Source organism: Conger conger, chromosome 14 (assembly GCF_963514075.1).
Source record: "Conger conger chromosome 14, fConCon1.1, whole genome shotgun sequence".
In the NCBI taxonomy this organism is placed as follows: Eukaryota; Metazoa; Chordata; class Actinopteri; order Anguilliformes; family Congridae; genus Conger; species Conger conger.
The window spans coordinates 43,226,129-43,242,128 of NC_083773.1; the positions used below are offsets into that span (position 1 = coordinate 43,226,129).

The 16,000-nt window shown below is 37.5% G+C and overlaps 1 protein-coding gene across 1 annotated transcript in view; it reads left to right on the plus strand.

Annotated features, from left to right (window-relative positions):
- The window catches only part of LOC133109493 (tumor necrosis factor receptor superfamily member 14-like), an 81,130-nt gene extending 67,747 nt beyond the window's left edge, over positions 1-13,383 (plus strand). The window contains exons 7-8 of the mRNA XM_061218816.1: positions 12,350-12,369; positions 12,548-13,383. Of these exons, the coding sequence (XP_061074800.1) occupies positions 12,350-12,369; positions 12,548-12,652 (125 nt within the window). The 3' untranslated portion in view covers positions 12,653-13,383. The remainder of the gene's footprint in view (positions 1-12,349; positions 12,370-12,547) is intronic.
- The last annotated feature ends 2,617 nt before the right edge of the window (positions 13,384-16,000 follow it).

Sequence of the window (16,000 nt, forward strand, 5' to 3'; positions counted from 1 at the left end):
TGTCTACTTGTGAGATCCTGAGTAGTCTTAAGTTTACCATTTTCCTTACGTTTCTGATACCTGGAAAAGGGAAAAAGTGAATGAAAGGTGAAATCTAGTCAGCAGCACTGACATAAATACAAACTTTGGACTATGATCAAAATTGCACACAATTGTTCATAGGTGTGTGTGTGTGTGTGTGTGTGTGTGTGTGTATGTGTGCGCATGTGTGTTTGTCTGTGAAAGTGTGTATGTGGATGCCTTCACGTTTGCATGTCAACATCAGTGTGAATGTACACAGGTTTGTGTGTGTCTGTGTGTGTGCACGTGTCTGTGTGAGCGTGTGAGTGCAAGTGTTGGTCAAAACAATGAATCCAAGTTATATTTTTCCCTATTATCACCCTTTCCCCTAACCTCTCTCTCTCTCTTTTCTTCTGTATTCCTCAAGTAACTCAGGATCGCTGTATATTGCTGCCCTATGCTTTGCCAGCCAGTCTTTTGCTGATGCCCTTTTCTTTTCAACTGATGCTTGCCTGCGACAAAATACCATACTTGAATGTAACATAAGACAGAAATACAGAAAGATAGAAATAGATCGTATTACTGTAAAACTATTTAATCGGACAAATTATAGTAGGGCGCCTTCCCTGCATTCACAGTTTCTTGTGGAAGCACTACATAAAAATGGAAAAATTAGTGACCCCTGCTGGCTACATTGTAATAGCTGGGTTGTAACACAATCCGTTCAAAAAGTGTTTAAGATAAATATCATGTTATATATGGAAATGAGCAAGAGTTAAAGTGCATTTCCCTCCTTCATTAGTCTGTTTCTCATGACCGAAACATTGAGTCTCTCCACCGCAACAGGCCCTCAATTGTTGCGGTGAATGATAATGGTGTTGCGGTGGATGAGTGACCTTGTACTTTTTTGCTAACTGTGGAATCACCATGAGGGCTAGCTAAACATTTCTTCACTGTTTGTGTTTAGACCATAATAGGGTATATAATAATCAAAAAATAAAAACTGCAACATTTTTTAAAACTTCCACGTTTCGGTAATGAGAACTAAAAAGTTGTGTAGGTACTATGACAAACAAACTTTTAACTGTTATCTGGAGAGATAAAAAATTAACTGCTTACCTGGTAGCCATCTTGAGTGTCACAGTCAATACTGTCCCCGCCAACAAAATTCCTTGAAATTGTAAGTTCCTTGAGGACTTAAACAATGATTGAAAATTGTTGCGGAGAATGAGAAAATTGGTCTTGGACACATTTCTATTCCTTATTATTTTCACTACATTTACCAATGATCACCAAATACCACATGTTTCTTCACTGTAACTGTTCATAGTATAACATGCACTGAAGTTTATTCTTTTTTATCTTTCTTAAATACTAATATTTCACGTTGCAATCATTTGCATTTGAAATCATGAGCAAAATAGTAAATGAAGAGATCTTTATTATGTTATCCTTATTATTTTGATAGCATTAACTTTTATCATAAAAATGCTTCATGACACCTTATTAGTCTAATTTCGCGAGAATCTGTTCTCTCTGGCGATTATGTTCACTCTTCATTATCTTGCCTGTTCACAGAATACAAGTAACACAGCAAGTAACTTCAAACAGAACATTTAAACCACAATGCCCTTTTAATATGCATTTAAAATGCAATACCCTTTACATATTTATTAGTCTCATCAGATAGATTAACTTACCTAAAATGACAGTTAATAGTAGTACTACAAGCACCGCAGGCACAAGCCCAGCAACTCTGGAACGAGGATAATTTCTTGGTCCACATTCACTGTCTGATGTGTTTGTTCCAGCTGTAATTTCCTGGAGTCTCAAGGATTGGCAACTGTCAGAAAAGTAAATGCATTAAAAGTTGAAATCTCAAATAATCATCAGGGTTATATTTAGTATCAACCCCAATTTATGTAATTTGGGAATAAATGCAGGAAACTTACTCTGTGTGTGGTTTGCAGAATGCAGAAAAATAATTTTCTGAAAATGTTCTGTCAGGACATTCTCCGCATTCAGTATTAGTCTGTGTTGTTCCTGTGCAAGTAAATATTGGACTGTATTTTAAGACATTTACAATCTTCTAAAGAAGTTTCCAGAAAAGTAGAGCGTTAATTTTGGCTATAGTGTGTTGTTTGTTTCTCATCGAGGTGCAGGTGGAGCTTTGTCATGTCATCCGTAAAGGGAATAAGCTTCGGCACATTCCACTTTGCCTCGTTCAGTGTTCTGTAGGAATGAGATGAAATAATTTATTTCCATCTTGTCTTGTAAAGTTCAGTGAAGCTTTTCACAAGCTTGGCTTTGTCGTCTTTTCCGGCTATCGGTGCTTCACATGCCACTGTATTTAAAATTTTTTGAAGACTGTGCCCTAACTTTAATGAGAGCAAGGGAATCCGGAATGAATTTTCCTCTTCGATAAAACTTACAACCCGCTAGACTGCATTCACTAAATGGAAGAAGTTGGAATGATAAATGAATTCTTCCATTTCCTTCAAGGTGGAAATCTTTTGCCCTTCCAGAATATGAGCAGAATGGCTCTAACCTGTTAGAACAGACTGTAACAGTAATGTACATGAACAGAATGGCTCTAGCCTGTTAGAACAGACTGTAACAGTTATGTATATGAGCAGAATGGCTCTAACCTGTTAGAACAGACTGTAACAGTAATGTATATGAGCAGAATGGCTCTAGCCTGTTAGAACAGACTGTAACAGTAATGTATATGAGCAGAATTGCTCTAGCCTGTTAGAACAGACTGTAACAGTTATGTATATGAACAGAATGACTCTAGCCTGTTAGAACAGACTAACAGTAATGTATATGAACAGAATGGCTCTAGCCTGTTAGAACAGACTAACAGTAATGTATATGAACAGAATGGCTCTAACCTGTTAGAACAGACTGTAACAGTAATGTATGTGAACAGAATGGCTCTAGCGTGTTAGAACAGACTGTAACAGTAATGTATGTGAGCAGAATGGCTCTAGCCTGTTATAACAGACTGTAACAGTAATGTATATGAGCAGAATGGCTCTAACCTGTTAGAACAGACTGTAACAGTAATGTATATGAGCAGAATGGCTCTAGCCTGTTAGAACAGACTGTAACAGTTATGTATATGAACAGAATGGCTCTAGCCTGTTAGAACAGACTGTAACAGCTGCAGTACAGGCTGTGCAAAACCCATCTAATGGTATTCTTATCAGCTTTGTGATCTCCCCCACAAAGTCATGCACTCCCATACCTTCATCCTGCAGCTGTTCTCTCCGGCGATCACATTCGCTTTCCTGTTCACAGCAGTTTTTTTTTGTATTACATTTAATAAAGTAACATGGATGAGAAAAATAAAAAAATAAAAGCTTGATTGAGGCTGTCTAGGATTATGTGGAGAGCAAGATGCAAGTGAGACAGCTAAAGTCTGCAGATGAACTGTTTACCAAAGATAATTAATGCAGCTTTAAATGTGAAGGGTGGTCACAACAAATATTGATGAGATTTTTTCACTGATTTACTGATTACTGCCATTTATAGTACATTTTCTGATATTTATAAACTTCATTTTATTATTTTTGGAAGCAGTTTACAAAATCACTTTCCAAAATACGTTTCACTGTATCTGCAGACTGAAATATGCATGTATAAAATAAAAAATCATATTAATTACATTTAATACTCAGTACAAAGGTTACAAATACATATACATATATACATTACACTATACATATTTACATAAAATATAAATATTTGATCATGTGAATGATATAGTTTTTATTAATGATTGATTATTCATGTAATTCTAAATTTGACTAAAAAAAGCAGTGCTGTAGTTTTCACTGAGAAACAAAGACATAAACTCATAATGCTGAGAAACAAAGACAAACTCATAATGCTGAGAAACAAAGACAAACTCATAATGCTGAGAAACAAAGACATAAACTCGTAATGCTTTCAGGTTTCATCAGTTGAATGAATGCAGATTTGGAGGAATTCACAGCTCTGGGAGTTCTGGCTGATTTAAAAAAATAAATTCATCACTGTTCTGAGCATAGTCAGTTTCCTCTTTTGGAGCACAACACCAAGTTTGTAGGATGTGAAGAAGTCTGTGATTTTATAACCTTTCACTCATACCCAGCACCACTAGGCCTGGATTGTATATTTATTTATCCTACACATCTCTGACTGCTGCAAGCTTGTCTCTTTCAGTTCATGCATGTCTAATATCATGATTATGGAAACAAATCACAATAGAGACGATGTGCAAATATTCTAATGCCACGTTTGCTGGGGAAATTAGCCTTCAATTTTCTGGATTCCATTGACTAGCAATTGTGTCTCCTGATTCTCCTCCAGCTAGTAAGTTGAGTATAATATTCTGATTTGCTGGAGTTAAGAGCTCAAATGCTGATTGTATGTTATGGATTTCAGACGGCACAGCAAGAAGGTCACAGGTTCCAATCCCAGCTCAAATCTTTCTTTCTGGAGTATGTTTCTATGTTTGCTCCATGTCCATGTGGGTTTCCTCTGGATACTTTGGTTTCCTCCCATAGTGAATGGACATGCATATTAGGTTAATTTTCCTAAAGGAATCAGCGGAGGCGGGAATGTTACATGTGCTCTGTAATGGACTGGTAGCCTGTCCATGATGTATTCCTGCCTCTCGCCTGCATGCTGGGATGGGCTCCTGCCCGCCCTGCAACTCTGACCAGGAATAGTCAGGTTAGATAAGATGGATAATGGATGGATGGATTTTCACACTGGTGTTTAATGAATGAAGGAATATATTAACTGAAAGCACCCCAATAAAATGAAAATATGTACATAAACAGCATCAAAATGGCTTTAACCTGTTATAAGAAGTCCATACAGACTAGCAGGGGCAGTCATGTATTTTTTTCAGCTTTCATCATTTCCCTTAAGTCATCATGCTCTCCCTTACCGTTGTAGGGTCCGCACACGGGCCGCCAAATAACGTAGGGATTTTACTCTCTACGAAACCGGGGCGCCAATTAACGTTATGTAGCAGTACAACTGCAAAAAGTACTGTCTCATAAAATTACTGTTATCAGAAATATCTAACCACAAATTTAGTATTTTAATTAATAATTAAAATGACCAATATTAATGATTAAACATACCGATAACCTGAAGGTTGGAAGTTCTTTGAAAGACTGCTTTAACTCGGCTCTCATGTCTATGTGACGCCAAAACAGACACTGGGTTTAATAAAATATATTTATTAAACAAACGTACAAACACAGAACAGATAAACTAACGGGAAGTTAGTAGGGTGTGTGTGTGTGTGTGTGTGTGTGTGTGTGTCCCTTGAACAAAGGAAAGTAAAAGTGTGTTAGTTATTGTTAGCTGTGAGAAGAGACTACTTGCATAGTTTACTCTATATATGTGCAAAAGACTGTGAATCAATTCACGTACATATATATATATATATATATATATATATAGCTAACAAAATACATTCCAATGATAAGACGGCAAATATGGAATCACAGATTCACAAAAACAGTTAAGACTAAACTAAACACTGGCTATGCCTGAATGTTTGTTGTCTTACTGAGTCCATACGCATTGGATCCAAAAGACGTGCTGTCCTTACAGGAGCCGTGATGGTGCTGTGAATGATGTCCTGGAGAGGCGCGCAAAGCCGTGCGTTGTCGTCTGGTCCGCTCGGTTGCTGGAAGGATGTTCGTTGGTCCCTTTTCCGGGTGGAAAAGTTTGTTGCTGTTGTTCGTTGGTGAGCTTTGCAGGAGTAAACTGATGTTGCGTTCCGCGTACACCAGTTTCCACTCGCTACAGGCCACGAAGTTACCGCAAGGTAACTGGGTGTGTCCGTAGGCCTGGTAGTGTGCTGTGCAGCATTCAGCCTCTGTCCGAGTCTCAGAGCAGATGAGCTGAAGCAAATGGCCAAAAAGGGTGCGTTGAAGAAGGGAATGAATAGAAGGAGACAAGGAAGAAAGATGGGGGATCCCGAGAACATGTTTTGGTCCTATACGGGACAGTTTACTGCTCCCGCCATTCCGGGATTGGCTGAAACGATGATAACTATGCAGTAACTATGATAACATATCTTGGTCCACATTCACTGATGTGTTTTTGTTTTGTTCCATTTTTTGGTTTGTCTTTACAGTGGTGTTTCATTGATTAGAGAATACATTAACTGAAACTACCCCTCATTGCAATGTAAATTAACACAATGGCAATAACCTGTTAGAACAGACTGTAACAGTTATGTATATGAGCAGAATGCCTCTAGCCTGTTAGAACAGACTGTAACAGTAATGTATGGATGGATTTTCACACTGGTGTTTAATTAATGAAGGAATATATTAATTGAAAGCACCCCAATAAAATATGTACATGAACAGCATCAGAATGGCTTTAACCTGTTGTTATAAGAAGTCCATACAGACTAGCAGGGGCAGTCATGTATTTTTATCAGCTTTCAACATTTCCCTCAAATCATCATGCTCTCCCTTACCTTTCTCCTCCAGCTGGTTTGACACGTTTTCATTTTCTGTTTCCTAAACAAGTGGAGACTTTCTCAGTAAATACAGTATTAACCATAAAAGTATCATTTCATTCATCAACACCAGGAGTGACTCCAGAATTATTGAAACTAACATTATAGCAAGTAGCCAACTCTGCACTTGAAATGTATTTAAAAATGTAGAAAATTTATGTGAAAAGTTTCACACATACCATGTTCTTCATTCTCCTCTCTGAAAGCAAAATACTGGTTAATTATTTAGTTACTTGATTACAAAGTTTACATCTTTCAGAATAACTTCAAAATGTAACATTACTTTTATTTTTTATGTCCTTGTTTAATTCTTTAAAATCTAGTATGCTAACCACTCATATCTCTTGTGTAAATATGAGGATTTCTGTTCACAGAATACAGATAACTCAACTTTAAACTACAATAACCCATCAGATGGATAGGTAAATTATTTAAAATGAGAATGGTTCTTAAAATGATACTTCTAATACAGGCAGCATAGCTGCAGTAACTATGATAACTTATCTTGGTCCACATTCACTGACGTGTTTTTGTTTTGTTCCATTTTTTGGTTTGTCTTTACAGTGGTGTTTCATTGATTAGAGAATACATTAACTGAAACTACCCCTCATTATAATGTATATGAGCAGAATGGCTCTAGACTGCTGGAACAGACTGTAACAGTAATGTATGTGAACAGAATGGCTCCAGCCTGTTAGAACAGAGTGTAACAGATGCAGACTGTAACAATATTGTATATGAGCAGAATGGCTCTAACCTGATAGGACAGACTGTAACAGTAATGTATATGAGCAGAATGGCTCTAACCTGTTAGAACAGACTGTAACAGTAATGTATATGAGCAGAATGGCTCTAGCCTGTTAGAACAGACTGTAACAGTAATGTATATGAGCAGAATGGCTCTAGCCTGTTCGAACAGACTGTAACAGTAATGTATGTGAACAGAATGGCTCTAGCCTGTTAGAACAGACTGTAACAGTAATGTATATGAACAGAATGGCTCTAGCCTGTTAGAACAGACTGTAACAGTAATGTATATGAACAGAATGGCTCTAGCCTGTTCAAACAGACTGTAACAGTAATGTATATGAACAGAATGGCTCTAGCCTGTTCAAACAGACTGTAACAGTAATGTATATGAACAGAATGGCTCTAGCCTGTTCAAACAGACTGTAACAGTAATGTATGTGAGCAGAATGGCTCTAGCCTGTTAGAACAGACTGTAACAGTAATGTATGTGAGCAGAATGGCTCTAGCCTGTTAGAACAGACTGTAACAGTAATGTATGTGAGCAGAATGGCTCTAGCCTGTTAGAACAGACTGTAACAGTAATGCATGTGAGCAGAATGGCTCTAGCCTGTTAGAACAGACTGTAACAGCTGCAGTACAGGCTGTGCACAGCCCATCTAATGGTATTCTTATCAGCTTTGTGATCTCCCCCACAACGTCATGGACACCCATACCTTCATCCTGCTGCTGTTCTCTCCGGCGATCACGTTTACGCTTCATTATCTTTCCTGTTCACAGAATACAAATAACACAGCAAGTAACTTCAAACAGAACATTTAAACCACAATGCCCTTTTAATATGTATTTATAATGCAATACCCTTTACATATTTATTAGTCTCATCAGATAGATTAACTTACTTAAAATGACTGTTAATAGTAGTACTACAAGCAGCGCAGGCACAAGCCCAGCAACTCTGGAACGAGGATAATTTCTCGGTCCACATTCACTGTCTGATGTGTTTGTTCCAGCTGTAATTTCCTGAAGTCTCAAGGATTGGCAACTGTCAGAAAAGTAAATACATTAAAAGTTGAAATCTCAAATAATCATCAGGGTTATATTTAGTATCAAACCCAATTTATGTAATTTGGGAATAAATGCAGGAAACTTACTCTGTGTGTGGTTTGCAGAATGCAGAAAAAGTTTCTGAAAAAGTTCTGTCAGGACATTCTCCGCATTCAGTATTAGTCAGTGTTGTTCCTGTGCAAGTAAATATTGGACTGTATTTTAAAACAATCTTCTAAAGAAGTTTTCAGAAAAGTAGAGCGTTAATTTTACAAAACAGATAAGAATATTAAGAAAAGAGAAAAAAAAAAGCCATTCGGAAATGAGAGCAAATTACACCTGTAACCCACAGCAGATATTGTAAAAAAGAAAAACAACTTCTTTGATGCACCAATGTACAGTAGCTTCAGAAAGTATTCAGACCGCTTGACTTTTTGCGCCCTTTGTTGAAGTTTTTAATTTTTTTTATAAATTATCAAAGAAATTCTAAAAAAGTTTTCACTTTGTCATTTTGGGTTATTGAGTGCAAATAGCATTTGTATCCATTTAAAACTAAATGTACAACACAGTGTGCAAAATGTGAAGGGGGCTGAATACTTTCTTAATCCACGCTGCTCTAAGCACAGGGTACAGGACAATCTGCTTTAACTTGAATGAATCAATTTGCCCATGAGCTAGCTATCTGACAGGCTGACATGCCTGAACTACTCAGGCTAAAGACATGCATGCAGCTGATCTGATTCGATGAAAGGCATGTGGAAGGAACCATGGGAAATATTCATGTTTATTTCAGGGAGCTCATGTTTTTTGACTGTTGGATGCAGTTTCACCATCATGACTATTTTGGTTTTGAACCCCCCCATAGATATGATACAAACCCACCATTGCGTTTGATGAATTGCCCAGGCCTGCAGATGGTGTGTCTCTGTGCAAATCTGCAGCCCTTCTTATGTGTCTCAGTGCAGTAGTGCTGATCCAGAGGCCCACACACTGTGTCAGAGGTGGGAGTGCACTCCCTGACTGTTCTTAACCCTAAATCTGAACAGAGAATAAAGACCCATGTTAACACATTGTGTGAGCGTTTCAGCAACAGACTGGTTCATCATTCACCATCATTTTAAATAAGTAAAAACATAATATTGAACGATCTGATTAGAAATATTATATATTATTAAAAGGACAATCAAGCAAGTTGCAAATGCCCAAGCATTAATCTCACCTGGGTGACACACATTGCAAGGCAAACATTCTGGGAGACTACTGGGAAGGTCGATGAATGATTTTTGAGCACATGGCAAACACCAGGTGCTATTGTATTGTGTGCAGTGCTTGTAAACATGTGTCCCTAAAAGGGGACAGACAAAGGTCAAATGTACACATTTTAAATGACATTCCATGACAACAAAAAAGCTTTTCATTTCACTTCCTAATCCCTGTAAGCCAACATCTACTGCAGTAAAAGCTTTATTTTGATAAAAGACGGTGACTTACCAGGTGAGCACCTTAGACAGCACTCTCCATGAATTAAATATTCTTTACTTCCACAGCAATAGGAGAGTCCACAGAACAGGAGCAACAGATATACCTGAAACACGTGAAATATTACAAATAAAACTAAAATAAGTTAGTTATTTCTGCTTTCAATTATACACTCAGTGAGCACTTTATTAAGTAATTATTACTTTATCTCTGAACACAAAACGTGTCAATCCTCTTTAGTGGATTAAGAGGATCCACCTGCGTCTCTGAACACACAATGCATCATTACTCTCAGTGGATAGGCTACAGCAGTAGAAGTCTAAAAAATACGTCTAATAAAGTGCTCATTGTAGTAACTGTGCAATGACAATGACAGATGTTACCTTCTGATTGTAATAAAGACGTGTTTTGTTATTTGACGTTTAAACAAAACTGGAATAAGGAACATACTGTACATGTGCTGACAGAATCACACACCAAGATGTGATTTATAAGACCAAAAAGCTGTATTAATCAGATAATGAGGTTAAATATTTGTTTCTCACCATCCACATCCAAAAATGCCACATATCTTGATTTTCCTTTCTTTTAAAGCATATTCCTGTGCGCAATGAAATTGACCGTATTAATTTAATTTCAGTCCAAGAGAGATGAAAGAGATGAAAACCAATTTCGTTACTTTCGTTTTGACGGCTCTCCGCTTGTAGCCTATTTGAAGAGTTTAAAACTAGCGCTATGATTGGTCGAAGTCTTCTTTTCCCAACAGGTTGCTGCCCAATGCGTTTACATACATAGACGAGTTGCCTCGTGCGCGAATGCACAGAAGGTTCGCGTATTTTGAAGTGACAAATTGTAGCAGCGTTGTTTGGTGTCTAAATGCGTATCTGCTACGCAAAATCGTAAAGGTTGGCAGGTCTAGTCCTGGGTAGGAAGTAGTAGAAAGAAAAGCGCATGCATCTGTCATCGCTTCTCTTTTTTCGCTTGCTGAGTGACCTAGCTAACTAGTTGGTTTAAAACCAACTTCCAATTGCAATGGAACGAGCCAAATGGTAGCTGAAAGTTTTGCAAATTCAGCCATCGCTATGCTTCCGGACAATTACCGTACTTGCACAGGAACAACACTGACTAATACTGAATGCGGAGAATGTCCTGACAGAACATTTTCAGAAAATTATTTTTCTGCATTCTGCAAACCACACACAGAGTAAGTTTCCTGCATTTATTCCCAAATTAAATAAGTTGTGTTTGATACTAAATATAACCCTGATGATTATTTGAGATTTTCTTTTAATGTATTTACTTTTCTGACAGTTGCCAATCCTTGGTACTTCAGGAAATTACAGCTGGAACAAACACATCAGACAGTGAATGTGGACCAAGAAATTATCCTCATCCCAGAGTTGCTGGGTTTGTGCCTGCGGTGCTTGTAGTACTTCTATTAACTGTCATTTTAGGTAAGTTAATCTATCTGATGAGACTAATAAATATGTGAAGGGTATTGCATTTTAAATGTATATTAAAAGGGCATTGTGGTTTAAATGTTCTGTTTGAAGTTACTTGCTGTGTTACTTGTATTCTGTGAACAGGCAAGATAATGAAGAATGAACATAATCACCAGAGAGAACAGCAGAATGAAGGTATGGGTGTGCATGACGTTGTGGGGGAGATCACAAAGCTGATAAGAATACCATTAGATGGGCTGTGCACAGCCTGTACTGCAGCTGTTACAGTCTGTTCTAACAGGCTAGAGCCATTCTGTTCACATACATTACTGTTACAGTCTGTTCTAACAGGCTAGAGCCATTCTGTTCACATACATTACTGTTACAGTCTGTTCTAACAGGCTAGAGCCATTCTGTTCACATACATTACTGTTACAGTCTGTTCTAACAGGCTAGAGCCATTCTGTTCACATACATTACTGTTACAGTCTGTTCTAACAGGCTAGAGCCATTCTGTTCACATACATTACTGTTACAGTCTGTTCGAACAGGCTAGAGCCATTCTGTTCACATACATTACTGTTACAGTCTGTTCTAACAGGTTAGAGCCATTCTGCTCATAGACATTACTGTTACAGTCTGTTCCAGCAGTCTAGAGCCATTCTGCTCATATACATTATAATGAGGGGTAGTTTCAGTTAATGTATTCTCTAATCAATGAAACACCACTGTAAAGACAAACCAAAAAATGGAACAAAACAAAAACACGTCAGTGAATGTGGACCAAGATAAGTTATCATAGTTACTGCAGCTATGCTGCCTGTATTAGAAGTATCATTTTAAGAACCATTCTCATTTTAAATAATTTACCTATCCATCTGATGGGTTGTTGTAGTTTAAAGTTGAGTTATCTGTATTCTGTGAACAGAAATCCTCATATTTACACAAGAGATATGAGTGGTTAGCATACTAGATTTTAAAGAATTAAACAAGGACATAAAAAATAAAAGTAATGTTACATTTTAAAGTTATTCTGAAAGATGTAAACTTTGTAATCAAGAAACTAAATAATTAACCAGTATTTTGCTTTCAGAGAGGAGAATGAAGAACATGGTATGTGTGAAACGTTTCACATAAATTTTCTACATTTTTAAATACATTTCAAGTGCAGAGTTGGCTACTTGCTATAATGTTAGTTTCAATAATTCTGGAGTCACTCCTGGTGTTGATGAATGAAATGATACTTTTATGGTTAATACTGTATTTACTGAGAAAGTCTCCACTTGTTTAGGAAACAGAAAATGAAAACGTGTCAAACCAGCGGCAGGAGAACGGTGTAGGATCCACATTTCCCACAAAGGACAATTCCGCGACGTCCACCCCGCATGACGTCTAGTTCGTTTCAGCCAATCCCGGAATGGCGGGAGCAGTAAACTGTCCCGTATAGGACCAAAACATGTTCTCGGGATCCCCCATCTTTCTTCCTCTTCTCCTTCGATTCATTCCCTTCTTCAACGCACCCTTTTTGGCCATTTGCTTCAGCTCATCTGCTCTGAGACTCGGACAAAGGCTGAATGCTGCACAGCACACTACCAGGCCTACGGACACACCCAGTTACCTTGCGGTAACTTCGTGGCCTGTAGCGAATGGAAACTGGTGTACGCGGAACGCAACATCAGTTTACCCCTGCAAAGCTCACCAACGAACAACAGCAACAAACTTTTCCACCCGGAAAAGGGACCAACGAACATCCTTCCAGCAACCGAGCGGACCAGACGACAACGCACGGCTTTGCGCGCCTCTCCAGGACATCATTCACAGCACCATCACGGCTCCTGTAAGGACAGCACGTCTTTTGGATCCAATGCGTATGGACTCAGTAAGAGAACAAACATTTAGGCATAGCCAGTGTTTAGTTTAGTCTTAACTGTTTTTGTGAATCTGTGATTCCATATTTGCCGTCTTATCATTGGAATGTATTTTGTTAGCTATATATGTATATATATATATGTATGTGAATTGATTCACAGTCTTTTGCACATATATAGAGTAAACTATGCAAGTAGTCTCTTCTCACAGCTAACAATAACTAACACACTTTTACTTTCCTTTGTTCAAGGGACACACACACACACACACACACACACACACACACCCTACTAACTTCCCGTTAGTTTATCTGTTCTGTGTTTGTACGTTTGTTTAATAAATATATTTTATTAAACCCAGTGTCTGTTTTGGCGTCACATAGACATGAGAGCTGAGTTAAAGCAGTCTTTCAAAGAACTTCCAACCTTCAGGTTATCGGTATGTTTAATCATTAATATTGGTCATTTTAATTATTAATTAAAATACTAAATTTGTGGTTAGATATTTCTGCAGGAGCCCATCCCAGCATGCAGGCGAGAGGCAGGAATACATCATGGACAGGCTACCAGTCCATTACAGAGCACATGTAACATTCCCGCCTCCGCTGATTCCTTTAGGAAAATTAACCTAATATGCATGTCCATTCACTATGGGAGGAAACCAAAGTATCCAGAGGAAACCCACATGGACATGGAGCAAACATAGAAACATACTCCAGAAAGAAAGATTTGAGCTGGGATTGGAACCTGTGACCTTCTTGCTGTGCCGTCTGAAATCCATAACATACAATCAGCATTTGAGCTCTTAACTCTAGCAAATCAGAATATTATACTCAACTTACTAGCTGGAGGAGAATCAGGAGACACAATTGCTAGTCAATGGAATCCAGAAAATTGAAGGCTAATTTCCCCAGCAAACGTGGCATTAGAATATTTGCACATCGTCTCTATTGTGATTTGTTTCCATAATCATGATATTAGACATGCATGAACTGAAAGAGACAAGCTTGCAGCAGTCAGAGATGTGTAGGATAAATAAATATACAATCCAGGCCTAGTGGTGCTGGGTATGAGTGAAAGGTTATAAAATCACAGACTTCTTCACATCCTACAAACTTGGTGTTGTGCTCCAAAAGAGGAAACTGACTATGCTCAGAACAGTGATGAATTTATTTTTTTAAATCAGCCAGAACTCCCAGAGCTGTGAATTCCTCCAAATCTGCATTCATTCAACTGATGAAACCTGAAAGCATTACGAGTTTATGTCTTTGTTTCTCAGCATTATGAGTTTGTCTTTGTTTCTCAGCATTATGAGTTTGTCTTTGTTTCTCAGCATTATGAGTTTATGTCTTTGTTTCTCAGTGAAAACTACAGCACTGCTTTTTTTAGTCAAATTTAGAATTACATGAATAATCAATCATTAATAAAAACTATATCATTCACATGATCAAATATTTATATTTTATGTAAATATGTATAGTGTAATGTATATATGTATATGTATTTGTAACCTTTGTACTGAGTATTAAATGTAATTAATATGATTTTTTATTTTATACATGCATATTTCAGTCTGCAGATACAGTGAAACGTATTTTGGAAAGTGATTTTGTAAACTGCTTCCAAAAATAATAAAATGAAGTTTCTAAATATCAGAAAATGTACTATAAATGGCAGTAATCAGTAAATCAGTGAAAAAATCTCATCAATATTTGTTGTGACCACCCTTCACATTTAAAGCTGCATTCATTATCTTTGGTAAACAGGCTATACTGGAGCACTTGCCACAGTTCATCTGCAGACTTTAGCTGTCTCACTTGCATCTTGCTCTCCACATAATCCTAGACAGCCTCAATCAAGTTTTTATTTTTTAATTTTTCTCATCCATGTTACTTTATTAAATGTAATACAAAAAAAAACTATCAGTATTATTTTTTTATTTTTAGTACTGACATGCAGAAAACAAAAAGAATAAACAAGACCAAAAAAATAATACCAATACCAAATTTGTATAAAAATCTAGGTGCCTCAGTACTGTACACATACACTCAGTGAGCATTCAATTTTTAATTTTAATTCAATATTTATTTCTTTTAGAATTATTGGTTGTCTGCTGCAATAGGCCTATCCACTTAAGAGGATTGATGCATTGTATTTTCAGAGATGCTCTTCTGCATACCACTCGTAACACAAGCCCTAATTGTATATCAGAGCTGTGAACAGGAAAGCGAATGTGATCGCCGGAGAGAACAGCTGCAGGATGAAGGTATGGGAGTGCATGACTTTGTGGGGGAGATCACAAAGCTGATAAGAATACCATTAGATGGGTTGTGCACAGCCTGTACTGCAGCTGTTACAGTCTGTTCTAACAGGCTAGAGCCATTCTGTTCATATACATTACTGTTACAGTCTGTTCTAAAAGGGTAGAGCCATTCTGCTCATATACATTACTGTTAGTCTGTTCTAACAGGCTAGAGCCATTCTGTTCATATACATAACTGTTACAGTCTGTTCTAACAGGCTAGAGCCATTCTGCTCATATACATTACTGTTACAGTCTGTTCTAACACGCTAGAGCCATTCTGTTCACATACATTACTGTTACAGTCTGTTCTAACAGGTTAGAGCCATTATGCTCATATACATTACTGTTACAGTCTGTTCTAACACGCTAGAGCCATTCTGCTCATATACATTACTGTTACAGTCTGTTCTAACAGGCTAGAGCCATTCTGTTCATATACATAACTGTTACAGTCTGTTCTAACAGGCTAGAGCCATTCTGCTCATATACATTACTGTTACAGTCTGTTCTAACAGGTTAGAGCCATTCTGCTCATATACATTACTGTTACAGTCTGTTCTAACAGGCTAGA